The sequence below is a fragment of the Oncorhynchus kisutch genome, linkage group LG17 (assembly GCF_002021735.2).
Source record: "Oncorhynchus kisutch isolate 150728-3 linkage group LG17, Okis_V2, whole genome shotgun sequence".
NCBI lineage: Eukaryota > Metazoa > Chordata > Actinopteri > Salmoniformes > Salmonidae > Oncorhynchus > Oncorhynchus kisutch.
In genome coordinates, this window is record NC_034190.2 from 20858741 (window position 1) to 20872990 (window position 14250).

Below are 14250 nucleotides of genomic sequence, written 5' to 3' on the forward strand. Positions count from 1 at the left end.
TGGTGTCTGTCACAGTGGCTGTAGTAGCAGTTTGGCATGTGTGTAGATTTAGTCCCCTCAACCCTCGCAGACCGAGTCCTGAATATGTGGGAGGAGCGCACCGCCCACAAAAAGGCACAGCTATCTGTCTCCAGCTGCAATTCTAAAATTCAACTATTAAAAACAGCCATAAAATAGTGGTATTGATGAGGGGTGTTTTTCCATGAAGATTGTTGGAAAGGCTTGGGTTAGTGAACACATTTCAGGAGAAAAGGGGAAGAATCTAAATTGGGCTTGGGGTCAATTGTTGAGTCCTGAGATAGTCATGACCACGGCTAACAACCATGTGCCTTCCCTGTCTGTCGGGTTAAAATGTGGATGAGTGTGCGTGTAACTTTTGGTAGATCAGTGGAGACCATTTTACATTTGAGTCATTTAGCAGACGCTCCTATTCAGAGCAATCATCTTAATTTCAACGGTTTTACTGAGTTACAGTTCATATAAGGGAATCAATCAATTTAAATACATTAATTGGGCCCTAATCTATGGAATTCACATGAATGGGCAGGGGTGCAGCCATGGGTGGGCTTGGGAGCGCATAGGCTCACTGACTGGGGAGCCAGGCCCAGCCAATCAGAATTCGTTTTTCCTCACAAAGGGGCCTTAATACAGACCCAAATAATCCTCTGTTTCATCAGGTGTCCGGGTGGCTGGTCTCAGAGAGATCACGCAGGTGAAGAAGCCGGATGTGGAGGTCCTGGGCTGGCTTGGTTACACGTGGTCTGTGGTTGTGAGGCCAGTTGGACGTACTGCCAAATTCCCTAAATCAACATTGGAGGCAGGTTATGGTAGAGAAATTAACATTCAATTCTCTGGCAACCGATCTGGTGGATATTCCTGCAGTCAAGATTCCAATTGCACGCTCCCTCAACTTGAGACATCTGTGTCATTGTGTTGTGTGACACAACTGCACATTTTAGTGGCCTTTTTATTGTCCCAGGCACAAGGTGCACCTGTGTAATGATCATTCTGTTTAATCAGCTTCTTGATATGCCACATGTTTCAAGTGGGTGAATTATCTTGGCAAATGAGAAATGCTCACTGAGAGGGTTGTAAACAAATTTGTGCACAACATTTGAGAGAAATAAGCTTTCTTTGTGTATGGAACATTTTGAGGAGCTTTTATTTCAGCTCATGAAACATGGAACCAACACTTTACATGTCATGTTTATATTTTTGTTTGGTATAATATACAGTAGACAGAGAGGCTGTCTGTTATATGGGATAGTCTCTATATTATAAGGGCTGGTCTCTATATAGCAGGGCTGCCCAACCCTCTTCCCAGAGAGCTACAGTCCTGTGGGTTTTCAGTCCAACCCTCATTTAACACACCTGATTCTACTAATTAGCTGCTCAACAAGACCTTGACTAGCTGAATCAGATATGCTAAATTAGGGTTGGACTGAAAACCTACAGAACAGTAGATCTCCAGGAAGTCTCTGGTCCTTATAATATACAAACGGAGGGAGAGAGGCAGCGAGAGAGTATCCCTTATAATATACAGAGAGCGAGTGTCCCTTGTTCGACGGTGAGAACTGGAGATACACTGACCATATAATAGAGGGAGCGAGACAGACTCACCCCTGTGATAGAGAGGAAGAGAAAGCAGAAGGCAGCGAGAGGCCAACCTTCATCAAAAAAGGTGGAGGAGAAAGGAGAGACTGGCCCTCATGATTAAAAAAGAGAACAGAACGTTCACACCTCTCCTCTTGCCCAACCCCCACATCACACAGTCACTGCCTTCTCTCTGCTTCTCACCCTACCTTGACTCTACGCCGTACCAGTGTACAGCTGACCGCAAGGCAGACTGGGAGATGAAGTCCCCGTTGCCACAACACATTTCGAAGGCGAGGCTTCGCTAAATACAACTCCCATCTCAACCCTCGCAGACCGAGTCCTGAATATGTGGGAGGAGCGCACCGCCCACAAAAAGCCACAGCTATCTGTCTCCAGCTGCAAATCTAAAATCCAACTATAAAAACAGCCATAAAATAGTGGTATTGATGAGGGGTGTTTTTACATGAAGATCGTTGGAAAGGCTTGTTTGTACCTAGCGGCAGAAACACCAGCGGCAGAAAGAGGGCGAGGGGTGTTGGTCTGATGGGTAAATGAAAGTGGGTGGGCCTACCGCGGACACATTACTAACTTGAATTAGAATACATTTTTCCAGTCGATTTTTCCGTTAATGGAATTAACGCGCGTCGGTCGTTAAAGGGTGTTTTCGGTTGGTTTTGAGAGGCGTCGGGCGCGGAAACCGGACCATTTCCCGTTATCACGGGAGGTTTGATTGTCGCTCGAGTTTTGTACCGCCCTTCCTGCCGAGTGGGTGGTTTAGGTGCTAACCGGAGCGACGACACAGCCCAGCTCGAGCTATTCGCGGAGAAAAAAGGCCGTCCTTACCCGGTGCTTTAGCCGGCCTTTCTCCCCTAGCCTCTCCTCTCTGGTTTATGAATGCGTTATGAGTGGTAGGTACCCTCCCCTCTCATCTCCGTCTCCACCCCTATATCCCTCTTTTCTTCCCCCCTCGCTTTCTTTGCATACAGCCTGACAGAAATGCAGAAACCGTTTGATGATAAAGAATAGCGTTTTCCTAAAACAGAGGCAACACGTTTCCATAACCGATCTGTGTAGATGTATTAGTCTCTAATCGGGTTCCGATCAATGTGTATGTCTTTTCGCCAGTAGTTGAACCATATGGTGCCACTACACTGTTATAAAACCATGTGCAGGGAAATATTGACATCTTTATAGCCTATTTTTATCAGGTAGTCGCCGTGTACCCACTGTGTTATTGATAAATGTGATCACTAATCATTCAGTCCTCCAGTGTTAGTCTATTGATCAAGTATTGTTTGATCGATGGTCCTCAGATCAGAAGAAGGAAGTGTCGGGATCAGAAGGAGGGAAACCAGGCAAGAAAGGCAAACGTTCTGGATCACAGGTAGGCTGGTACACAACCACTTCCTGGTTCTGTCTAGAGACCATGTTCAGAGGATTGCATTATGTCTATCAACACCAATAATGGACTTGTCTTTGGCTCCATGTCTATGAGATGAGGTTTTTGCAGTATAATAAAACATATTTATTTAATATTTTCATAGCATTTCCATAGCATGTGTTCTGACAGGGTTTCTGAAGGCATATTTGATTCTAGTGTTGATATAGACTGTCATGTAGCTTCTGTGCAAAAAAAACACTAGCTGTCTATACAGGCAGCTTTAGAGGTGTGTGTGTGTGGATGATATTAAATATTTGCATGCGACCTACACTCCTAGAACAAAAGGTGCTATCTAGAACCTAGAAGGGTTCTTTGGCTGTCCCCATAGGAGAACCCTAACCCACTTTTTTGGGTTCCAGTTAAAATCCTTTTGGTTCCAGGTATAACCATTTTGGGTTCCATGTAGAACCCTTTCCACAAAAGGTTCTACCTGGAACCAAAAAGGGTTCTCCTATAGGGACAGCCGAAGAACCCGTTTTTTTTCTAAGAGTGTAGTTCCTTCGTGACTACTGCTCTCTGTCTGTCTATCTGTGTGTGTCTCTCTCTTTCCGTATCTCTCTCAATCTCTGTATCTCTATCTGTCTATATGCATGTTGTCTCTGTGTGTGTGTCTCTCTCTCTCTCTCTCTCTCTCTCTCTCTCTCTCTCTGTCTATATGCATGTTGTCTTTGTGTGTGTTCTATGTTTGAATTCCCCTATCTGCCTGTGTGTGTATTCTCTCTCTCTCTAGGATTCCCAGCCGTCTCCCCTAGCCCTACTGGCTGCGACCTGCAGTAAGATAGGAGGTCAGGGAGGAGTGGAAGGACAGGTCCAGTTGCAAGCTGGTCAAATACAGGTAGCCATCAATACTAATTATATAGCTATAAGTTATGTTATTCCTTGTATTAATGTTCTTGTTACTGTTATAGTTGTTACAATGTTGGTAATGTAAGTTCTGAAACAATAAGACATTATAAAGACTCATACATGCTTTATAACATGGTACATACACTACATGGCCATTATAAAGGCTCGTAATGCTTATAACACGGTATATATCTGCAGACTTTCAGTGTACTGTGTGTTGATTGTACTTTCAGATCCAGAAACACATAGATTCAGCCAGGAACCAGACTCTGGTTCCTATTCTAGTACATGTTTATTCAATTATGTTTATTTATTGTTTATGTATATTTATTTGCAGTTGCAGGGTGGGCAGATCCAGGGTCATATAGTTGTAGACGCAGCAGGTAATCAGACTCTGGTTCAGCAGCAGTTAGAACTGGTTCCTGCCCAGTTCACTGGTAATGGCTGGCAAATCATCACTACCGCTCCCCAAATGGCCAATGACACTGCCAATCAACCTGTCGCCGTAACGCTGGCTAACACTTCCGCCAATGACAGTGCTCCGGCAGGCCGTAAGGCGAAGGCAGTGGGCGGGACTAAAACCATAGCAGCCAATCAGCAGCCGCAGCAGCAGCAGTTCCAGATCATCCAGGTTTGTGTGTGTGTGTGTGTGTGGAATGGAAAGTTGACTGGAGGGGTGCAGTCATGTGGAAATTCTGGTCCTATAACCTATAAATGTATTTTTCTTAGACATGGAGAGTGGAGTACTATATACCGTATAGTATTCTGTTTCTGTGTCCAGGTTCAGAACATGCCCACCTAATGTCACTATGTTAAGTAAGGTTATTGTTTGTCTCTCCAGGTGCAAAATATGCCTTCGTCGGGGGGTGGGGTCCAATACCAGGTGATCCCCCACCTGCAGACGTCAGACGGCCAACAGATCCACATCAGCCCCCAGACCGCATCCCTGGGGGGGCAGCACATCCAGATCAGGTAGGTGACAGCTGTTTTAAAGGTCAGACTGGTAGTCTGCATGTTAGAGGTTAGACAGGAGGTTTGGGTGATTTAAAAGTGGTACAATTTACTTTTTACAGATGACAATAGGTAAAGTGTTTCTATTCTATTCAGTTCGGCCCAGGGCGGTCTACCAGAGCAGGTCCAGCTGATCCAAACCCAGAACCAATCCCAGACCCAGGCCATCCTACAACCGGCCAACCAGCAGGCCATCCTCACTGGCTCAGCCAATCAGACGTTGCAGCTTCGTCCAGCCCAATCCTTCCCGCTACAGATGCAGACCTTACAGGGCTCCCAGACCCAGGTAATGACTACAGTACCCATAAACATCGGCGGTATGACCCTCGCCCTGCCGGTCATGAATAATTTAGCGGGGGGCGGAGCCGTGCAGCTTATCCAAGCAGCCGACGGCAGCTTTACCGTAGCTAACAGTAACCAACTGGTGACAACAACGGCGGCGGTGTCCGGGGCAGCTACCGGGTCATCTGGGGGTACCATAACAACTGTTGCCGGGTGCGATGGAGCATTGTCGGACGGAACACAGCTGAGTTCTGTAGCCGGGTCGGACGGAGGGGCGGAGAGAGACTCACAGAACCAACCCAGCGAGCAGAACTCACAGATGGTACGTGATTGCGTTTTTTTGTGACTTAACATTCATGAAATAGAAGGATGTATTGATTGATTGTTGATTAATTAATTGGTTGGTTGGTTGATTGACATGTCCAGAGCCAGGCCAACGGACTACAGGGCCAATCAGATCCTCCAGGGACCATCCAGCAGGTCATCGTGGGACAGGTGGGTTCTACTTGGCTGCTTTTATCTTTTTTATGGTATTATACAATAATAAATTATATTATATGTTGTTATTATCATCATTGTCCAGATGGGCAACCAGGTGTTGCAGCAGATCCAAATCCAGCCACAGAACCAGGTAACACACAAACACACACACACACACACACACACACACAGTACATCCGCAGAAAGTTTGTGAGCTGTTTGTTTCCACCAGATCCAAGGCCAGCCGCATCAGATCCAAACCTTTCAGTTAGGACCAGGCGGGACCCTACAGCCCATACAAGCCTTCCAGAACCAACAGGTAGCTAGCTGCTTTCTGCTCCCTTCCCCAAACTGTTGCCACAAAGTTGGAAACACAGAATTATCTAGAATGACATTGTATGCTATAGCATTAAGATTTCCCTTCACTGAAAATAAGGGGCCTAACCCGAACCATGAAAAACAGCCCCAGACCATTATCCCTCTACCAAACTTTACAGTTGGCACTATGCATTCAGCAGGTAGCGTTCCGTTGGCATCTGCCAAACCCAGATTCGTCCGTCGGACTGCCAGATGGTGAATCATGATTCATCACTCCAGAGAACGCGTTTCCACTGCTCCAGAGTCCACTGTCGGCAAGCTTTACACCACTCCAGCCGACACTTGGCATTGCGCACGGTGATCTTAGTCTTGTGTGCGGCTGCTCAGCCATGGAAACCCATTCAACGAACAGTTATTGTGCTGACATTGCTCCCAGAGGCAGTTTGGAACTCGGTAGTGAGTGTTGCAACCGAGGACAGGCAATTTTTACGTGCTACGCGCTTCAGCACTTGGTGGTCCCGTTCTGTGAGCTTGTGTGGCTTACCACTTCACGGCTGAGTCGTTGTTGCTCCTAGACGTTTCCACTTCACTATAACAGCACTTACAGTTGACCGGGGCAGCTCTAGCAGGGCAGATATTTGATGAACTGACTTGTTGTAAAGGTGGCATCCTATTACAGTGCCTCTTCTAAAGTCACTGAGCTCTTCAGTAAGGCCATTCTACTGTCAATGTTTGTTAAATGGAGATTGAATGGCTGTGTGCTTGATTTTATACACCTGTCAGCAACGGGTGTGGCTGAAATTGCCAAATCTGCTAACTTAAAGGGGTGTCCACATACTTTTGTATATATAGTGGACATTTCTTCCAACCTCTATGATTTTATTGTGTGTTGTATTGATTTCAATTGAATGTCAATGATTCATAGCCTTCTTAAAATGAATTGATTCCTCCAGGTTCTGATCCGTACCCCAACCCTCTCCTCGTCGGGCCAGATCACATGGCAGACTCTGCAGCTCCCTGGGGGGATGTCTGTGCCCCAGCAGCTGACCCTGGCCCCTGTGGGCGGAGGGGCTGTGGGAGGAGGGGGCTTCGTGCAGCTGGGGGGGGCTCCCCTGACGCTGAGTGCAGCTCAGATCAACCCTGGGTCGGGAGTGCAGACGGTCAACATCGCTGGACTGGGCACCGCTGGGGTACAGATGCAGGGGGTACCCCTCACCATCACCGGACTACAGGGTGAGAACAGAGAGGGAGAGGGGCAGTGTGTGTTGTTCTCCAAATGTATATTTGTTTAGTTTCTGGGGGGAGGGTTGGGAGCAGTGCTACAAATTCTACTCTACTGTACCATAATGATATTCTACTGTACTGTACGATATTCTACTGTACCATAATGATATTCTACTGTACTGTACGATATTCTACTGTACCATAATGATATTCTACTGTACTGTACGATATTCTACTGTACCATAATGATATTCTACTGTACTGTACGATATTCTACTGTACCATAATGATATTCTACTGTACCATAATGATATTCTACTGTACGATATTCTACTGTACCATAATGATATTATACTGTACCATAATGATATTCTACTCTACTGTACCATAATGATATTCTACTGTACCATAATGATATTCTGCTCTACTGTACCATAATGATATTCTGCTCTACTGTACCATAATGATAGATATTCTACTGTACCATAATGATATTGTACTGTACCATAATGATATTCTACTGTACTATAATGATATTCTACTGTACTGTATGATATTGTACTGTACCATAATGATATTCTACTGTACTGTACCATAATGGTATTCTACTGTACCATAATGATATTCTACTGTACCATAACGGTATTCTACTCTACTGTACCATAATGATATTCTACTCTACTGTATGATATTCTACTGTACCATAATTATATTCTACTCTACTGTACTGTATGATATTCTACTGTACCATAATTATATTCTACTGTACTGTATGATATTCTACTGTACCATAATGATATTCTACTGTACCATAATGATATTCTACTGTACCATAATGATATTCTTCTGTACTGTATGATATGCTACTGTACTGTACCATAATGGTATTCCACTGTACCATAATGATATTCTACTCTACTGGACCATAATGATATTCTACTCTACTGTAACATAATGATATTCTACTGTACCATAATGATATTCTACTGTACCATAATGATATTCTACTCTACTGTACCATAATGATATTCTACTGTACCATAATGATATTCTACTGTACTGTACCATAATGATATTCTACTGTACCATAATGATATTCTACTGTACCATAATGATATTCTACTCTACTGTACCATAATGATATTCTACTGTACCATAATGATATTCTACTGTACTGTACCATAATGATATTCTACTGTACCATAATGATATTCTACTGTACCATAATGATATTCTACTCTACTGTACCATAATGATATTCTACTCTACTGTACCATAATGATATTCTACTGTACCATAATGATATTCTACTGTACCATAATTGAAATACGCCTCTTGCCTTTGTTTTTTTCCTAAATCATTTTTTATGATTTAATTACCCAATAAATAAAAATAGTCTATTCTACCACCAGGTCAGCCGCAGGGTCAGGAGGGCGGGGTTAAGGTCCAGTCGTCCCCAGTAAAGGTAACCATGGGTAACGTGGCGGGGTCGTCGCTAAGCCCAGACCAGATGGGTTCTGTCCAGAGTTCGTCGGACCAAGAAGGACCACCCAGCAAGAGGCTTCGCAGGGTGGCGTGCTCCTGTCCGAACTGCAGGGACGGAGAGGGGAGGTACTATACACACACACACACACACACACACTCACTGTCTCTCTCTCTGACTATGTGTGTGTGTGTGTGTTGCAGGACCAGTGGAGACCCATCTAAGAAGAAGCAGCATGTGTGTCACATGGAGGGCTGTGGAAAGGTCTACGGTAAGACCAGTCTGTACTGTGGAAAGGTCTATGGTAAGACCAGTCTGTAGTGTGGAAAGGTCTACGGTAAGACCAGTCTGTACTATGGAAAGGTCTACGGTAAGACCAGTCTATACTGTATGTATTAGAGATTTAGAGGTCAATACTCTATAAAATAGAGATTTACCCGTCTACACTCTATAAAATAGAGATTTACCCGTCTACACTGTATAAAATAGAGATTTACCCGTCTACACTGTATAAAATAGAGATTTACCCGTCTACACTGTAATAAAATAGAGATTTATTAGTCAATACTGTATAAAATAGAGATTTACTAGTCAATACTGTATAAAATAGAGATTTACCCGTCTACACTGTATAAAATAGATGTACCAGTCAATACTGTATAAAAATAGAGATGTACTAGTCTATGGAACCAATAAAATATAGAATATTAATTTGATATTACCAATCTGTAATAATATTCTATCTACCAGGTAAGACCAGTCACCTGAGAGCTCACCTCCGCTGGCACACAGGAGAACGACCCTTCGTCTGCAACTGGATCTTCTGTGGCAAGAGGTTCACACGCTCTGATGAACTGCAGAGACACAGACGGACACACACAGGTATGCACTCCCAAACCCACACACAGACACACACTCTCTCTCACACACGCACACACAGATATGTCCTGTGTCTATGTTGTTCTTATTCAGATGTACCCATCCTCCAGGTGAGAAGAGGTTTGAGTGTCCAGAGTGCAGTAAGCGTTTCATGCGTAGCGACCATCTCTCCAAACACATCAAAACCCACCAGAACAAGAAGGGAGGGGCTTCTCTCGCCATCATCACCACTGAAGACATGGAAGATTCCAACCAGGGTTTAGGCTCCTCCCCTCGCATCGTAACTGTGGAGACACTCTCCCAGGACTCCGCCCCTGCCACTCCAACAGCCTCCTCGCCCAATCAAATGGAGGGAGAAGAGGAGGAGGAGGAAGAGGAGGAGTTTGAGTAGTGACCACTTCCTGTTTAGGGATAAAGCAGGGAGAGCTAAATTCCTGGTTGGTCTCCATGGTTATGCTGTGGCTGTGGAGGTCAGGTGGTCTATTTTTTTTAAATGTTGTTTTCAAAAAGAAGAGAAATATGATGAACTGAATATTACATAAACAGAGGGAGGAATCTGAATCTAAACTAATGAATTAATCTAACGACAGGCTAAAGGTATGAATTAGTTGAATGGTGTTTATAACAGAACAGAGGTCAGGGGAAAAGGTATAATATAGATTTATAATCTAAACTTGCACCCTATCCCTTATATAGTGCACTACTTTTGGCCAGAGCCTTCTGAGTAGTTTATGTAGGGAGGAGAATGCCATTTTGGATAGGCTAATTAAACTAGCACAAGACAGAACCCTGGAGTTGTAAAACATCAAGAAGAGACATTGGTTGTGTCCCAAATAGCTAGGGTGCCATTTGAAACACAGCAATTGAATCTCTATGCACAAAGATGTTCCTCTGCTAATACTGTAATGATGATTATGATGAAGAAACATGATATGTGGCACGGTCCAGACTGTAGGACAGACAGGTGAGAGGAGCAGGGACAGGTGTGTGTATGTGCGTACGTGTGTGTGTGTTTGAGAGTGTGTGACGATGTATCCCGGTTCAACAGGACTATAGTTCAGGTAAAGACCAGTCTGATAAACTCTTACTGAAGAAAGACCAGAAAAAGAGGAATAGACCTCTAAAGGGTCAGAAAAAAGCACATAGAACATATGTATAAATGATGCATTCCTATAGAAACGCTCTGCATTTGAAATATTAATCGTTTCTATAAAACGAACAATCTAGCTTTCTGCAACAGGCTGTTTAGTGAAAGCAATACTATAAGACAATCCTAGTGAAACCATGTTTACATTAATGACAGTAGAGGAAAAGGTTTCCCTGGTATGAAACAGCCAGTCAGCTCACAGCGTTAAAGGTGCACTCAGCAATATGACATCATGATACACAGCGGGGTGATTTCCTGCTTGATGATGCCATATTGCTGAGTGCACCTTTAAGAAGTAGCTCTCCTGGGGTTGGTGGGTGGGTAAGACAGTGTCAATAAGCAGTACTAATGTCAAAACACACGGTGCTCCCACTGATACTCAGAGCAGCAGCTGTTTGTACTAGAACCAGTTTAGAATAGAGCAGTAATGTGACTCAATCATCGTATCTGAACCCTAAACTTGTATAAAGTATCAACGTCTGAGATAAACAATATGCATTTCAGTAATTAGACATATTTCAAATAATATATATTCACGATATTTCAAGTGATTAGAGATACTCTATTAACAGTGGTAGAGTTCCAGTGTGATTTGACGTTGGTGCTGCTTTCTCTGCATTGTGAAGGTAGAGCCCCCTGTGTGTGAGTCCTGGTACTACAACGCCTTAAAACAAGCAGTATTACACACACACGCACACATACACACATGTAGTGGGGGGGAAGGGTGAGGCATGGAGAGAAAGGGTTGTGGCAGGGTGGATGTTATTACTATGTGGTTGTTATGACAAGTGTCTGGTGATGTTGCTCTATGTTAGTGTCAGTGCATACATTTTGAATTGTACTTTTAGCTCTTTATTTTCTTAACCCCCCCAGTACATTTTGACACAGATGAATACTGTGTCCAGCTAATTGATTATCTGTTCTATTTTAATATCTGCCTTTTGCTGGAGTGTATCGTACGCGTTGAACAGAGGTGTGTGTGCAGCATGTTGCCTTTTAGTGCTGTTCTCTCTATTTCATTCATCCTAAACTTATTTTGCTACGTCTGTCGTTGTCATGACTGCGGCCCGTCATTTCTACTACTCTTAACGCGTCATAATATGTTTTTAAAAAATAAAATGAAAGCAAAACGTTCATAAAAAATATTTGAAAATGAAATGGTTGAATTACCAACCAGATGTGGATGTTTTCGGTAATATTTTGTGTGACAACCAGTTTTCTTTCATATTTTCTAGTGACATCTCATTTGTAAAATGTTTTTCTAAGCAGTTTGTGGGATCTCCATGATGATTGATAAATCTGGCCTCCAAGGCTGCAGGTTCTTGATTATTGATATTTTATTGATATTTTTAAATCAACTTTGTACAAATGTGTTGTGTGACTGGGGTTAAAGAAGTGAAAAGAGAAAAAAAGACTGCCTGCATAACCCTTTAAATAAAGTGTTGAAATCAGTCTAAACCCGTCTGTATCACTGCTCTGCTCCCAACCCTGTGTGTTCTGTTGGGTCATTCTCTAACGTGTAAACACTGACCTCTTGCTATGAAGTTGCTCTGATAACTTTGGCAATCTCTCTTCCCTCTCTTTCTCTCAGCTGTGTTGCGAGTGTGACCATAGTCTGGTCCTGTGATGGTGGTCACTGAGATTATTTAAAAGGCACAATTTTGCCACCTCTCTTCACACACACACCTGCGGTGCCATAGAAACATGTCTGCTGGTGTGGACTCTGTAATTACCTCGGAAGCCGAACCTCCTCCGTTCCCGCCCTTCTCAGGGGGTTGCTAGGCAACGAAAGCAGTCTGCAGGCCAGAGGTGCGTGTGTGTGTCTGTGGAGGCGTTGTTGGTTGTGTGTGTGTGTTGATTGGAGGGGAAGGAGAAACCACACAAACCATGAAGGAATAGAAAAGACCACATGCTTTCCTGCTTTATTCTTGTGCATCTACTCTATTTTGGAAAATATGACTAGATCATATGTCTTCAATTGCATTGGTGTGGCTGTGTGTCTATTGAACTGTCTAATAAACTCAATGAATGGATAGTCACTTCAGCTTATGATACATTTACTAATGAGTGAACACACTTGAGGTTTATAAAGAATCAGAACGAGTTAGACATCAGTTCAAATCTAACACTTAATCATTTCATTAAAACATTCATGTTACAGGAACTCTTAATCACATGCATCTTTTATTATACAAACACAATGCCCAGTTAGCAGTCTGAGGTCAAATACATGTCAAATAGCTAGAGATTTAGCTTTGAGTTTGAACTTTTGGGGCTATTGCATTAGTTTCATTGTACCGCACAAACTGACTGATGTGCTGAAATTATCAACTTGACATAAGAATTTTGTAAAAAACGTAACCACTGCTTATGGATGACTTATTTGTGGGTTATGCACCTGTAACGAAATCCTTATGTACAGAGCATTCGGAAAGCATTCAGACCTCTTTCCTTTTCCCACAATGTGTTACATTACAGCCTTATTCTAAAATGGATTCATCTTGATTGGAGTCCACTTATGGTAAATTCAATTGATTGGACATGATTTAGAAAGGCACACACCTGTCTATATAAGGTCCCAGAGTTGACAGTGCATGTCAGAGCAAAAACCAAGCCATGAGGTTGAAGGAATTGTCCGTAGAGCTCCGAGACAGAATAGTGTCGAGGCACAGATCTGGGGAAGGGTACCAAAATAATTCTGCAGCATTGAAGGTCCCCAAGAACACAGTGGCTTCCATCATTCTTAAATGGAAGAAGTTTGGAACCACCAAGACTCTCCCTAGAGCTGGCCGCCCGGCCAAACTGAGCCATCGGGGGAGAAGGGCTTGGTCAGGGAGGTGATCAAGAACCCGATAGTCACTCTGACAGAGCTCCAGAGTTCCTCTGTGGAGATGGCAGAACCTTCCAGAAGGACAACCATCTCTGCAGCACTCCACGAATCAGGCCTTTATGATAGATTGGCCAGATGGAAGCCACTTCTCAATAAAAGGCACATGACAGCCCACTTGAACTTTACCAAAAGGCACCTAAGGACTCTCAGACCATGAGAAACAAAATTCTCTGGTCTAATGAAACCAAGATTAAACGCTTTGTCCTGAATGCCAAGCATCACGTCTGGAGGAAACCTGGCACCATCCCTACGGTGAAACATGGTGGTGGCAGCATCATGCTGTGGGGATGTTTTTCAGCGGCAGGGACTGGGAGACTAGTCAAGATCGAGGGAAAGATGAACGGAGAAAAGTACAGAGAGATCCTTGATGAAAACCTGCTCCAGCGCGCTCAGGACCTCAGACTGGGGCGAAAGTTCAGCTTCCAACAGAACAACGACCCTAAGCACACAGCCAAGACAACGCAGGAGTGGCTTCAGGACAAGTCTTTGAATATCCTTGAGCGGCTCAGCCTGAGCCCGGACTTGAACATCTCTGGAGAAACCTGAAAATAGCTGTGCAGCAACGCTCCCCATCCAACCTGATACAGCTTGAGAGGATCTGCAGAGAAGAATGGGAGAAACTCCCCAAATACAGGTGTGCCAAGCTTGTAGCG

At 43.8% G+C, this 14250-nt stretch overlaps 2 protein-coding genes across 2 annotated transcripts in view; one reads left to right on the forward strand and one right to left on the reverse strand.

The window, feature by feature from the left end:
• Positions 1-1440: 1440 nt before the first annotated feature.
• On the forward strand, positions 1441-12165 carry sp4 (sp4 transcription factor). Its single transcript, XM_020505192.2, has 14 exons — positions 1441-2504; positions 2910-2980; positions 3768-3872; positions 4221-4514; positions 4725-4855; positions 4991-5498; positions 5603-5671; positions 5760-5807; positions 5889-5975; positions 6928-7207; positions 8611-8809; positions 8885-8952; positions 9432-9563; positions 9671-12165. The coding sequence occupies exons 1-14, from the start codon at positions 2498-2500 to the stop codon at positions 9949-9951; spliced, it is 2280 nt and encodes a 759-aa protein (XP_020360781.1). The 5' UTR covers positions 1441-2497; the 3' UTR covers positions 9952-12165.
• Positions 12166-12595: 430 nt separating this feature from the next.
• itgb8 (integrin, beta 8) overlaps positions 12596-14250 on the reverse strand; it is a 16944-nt gene continuing 15289 nt past the window's right edge. The window contains exon 16 of the mRNA XM_020507102.2: positions 12596-14250. This exon is cut by the window's right edge and continues 1745 nt beyond it. The gene's annotated coding sequence lies outside the window, so the exon portion shown is untranslated.

Bases quoted from the DNA above. Each gene is read 5' to 3' on its own strand.
- sp4 (XM_020505192.2), top strand. The intron at 5,672-5,759 runs GTGGGTTCTACT...ATCATTGTCCAG, and splicing joins AGCAGGTCATCGTGGGACAG to ATGGGCAACCAGGTGTTGCA. The intron at 7,208-8,610 runs GTGAGAACAGAG...TTCTACCACCAG, and splicing joins CACCATCACCGGACTACAGG to GTCAGCCGCAGGGTCAGGAG.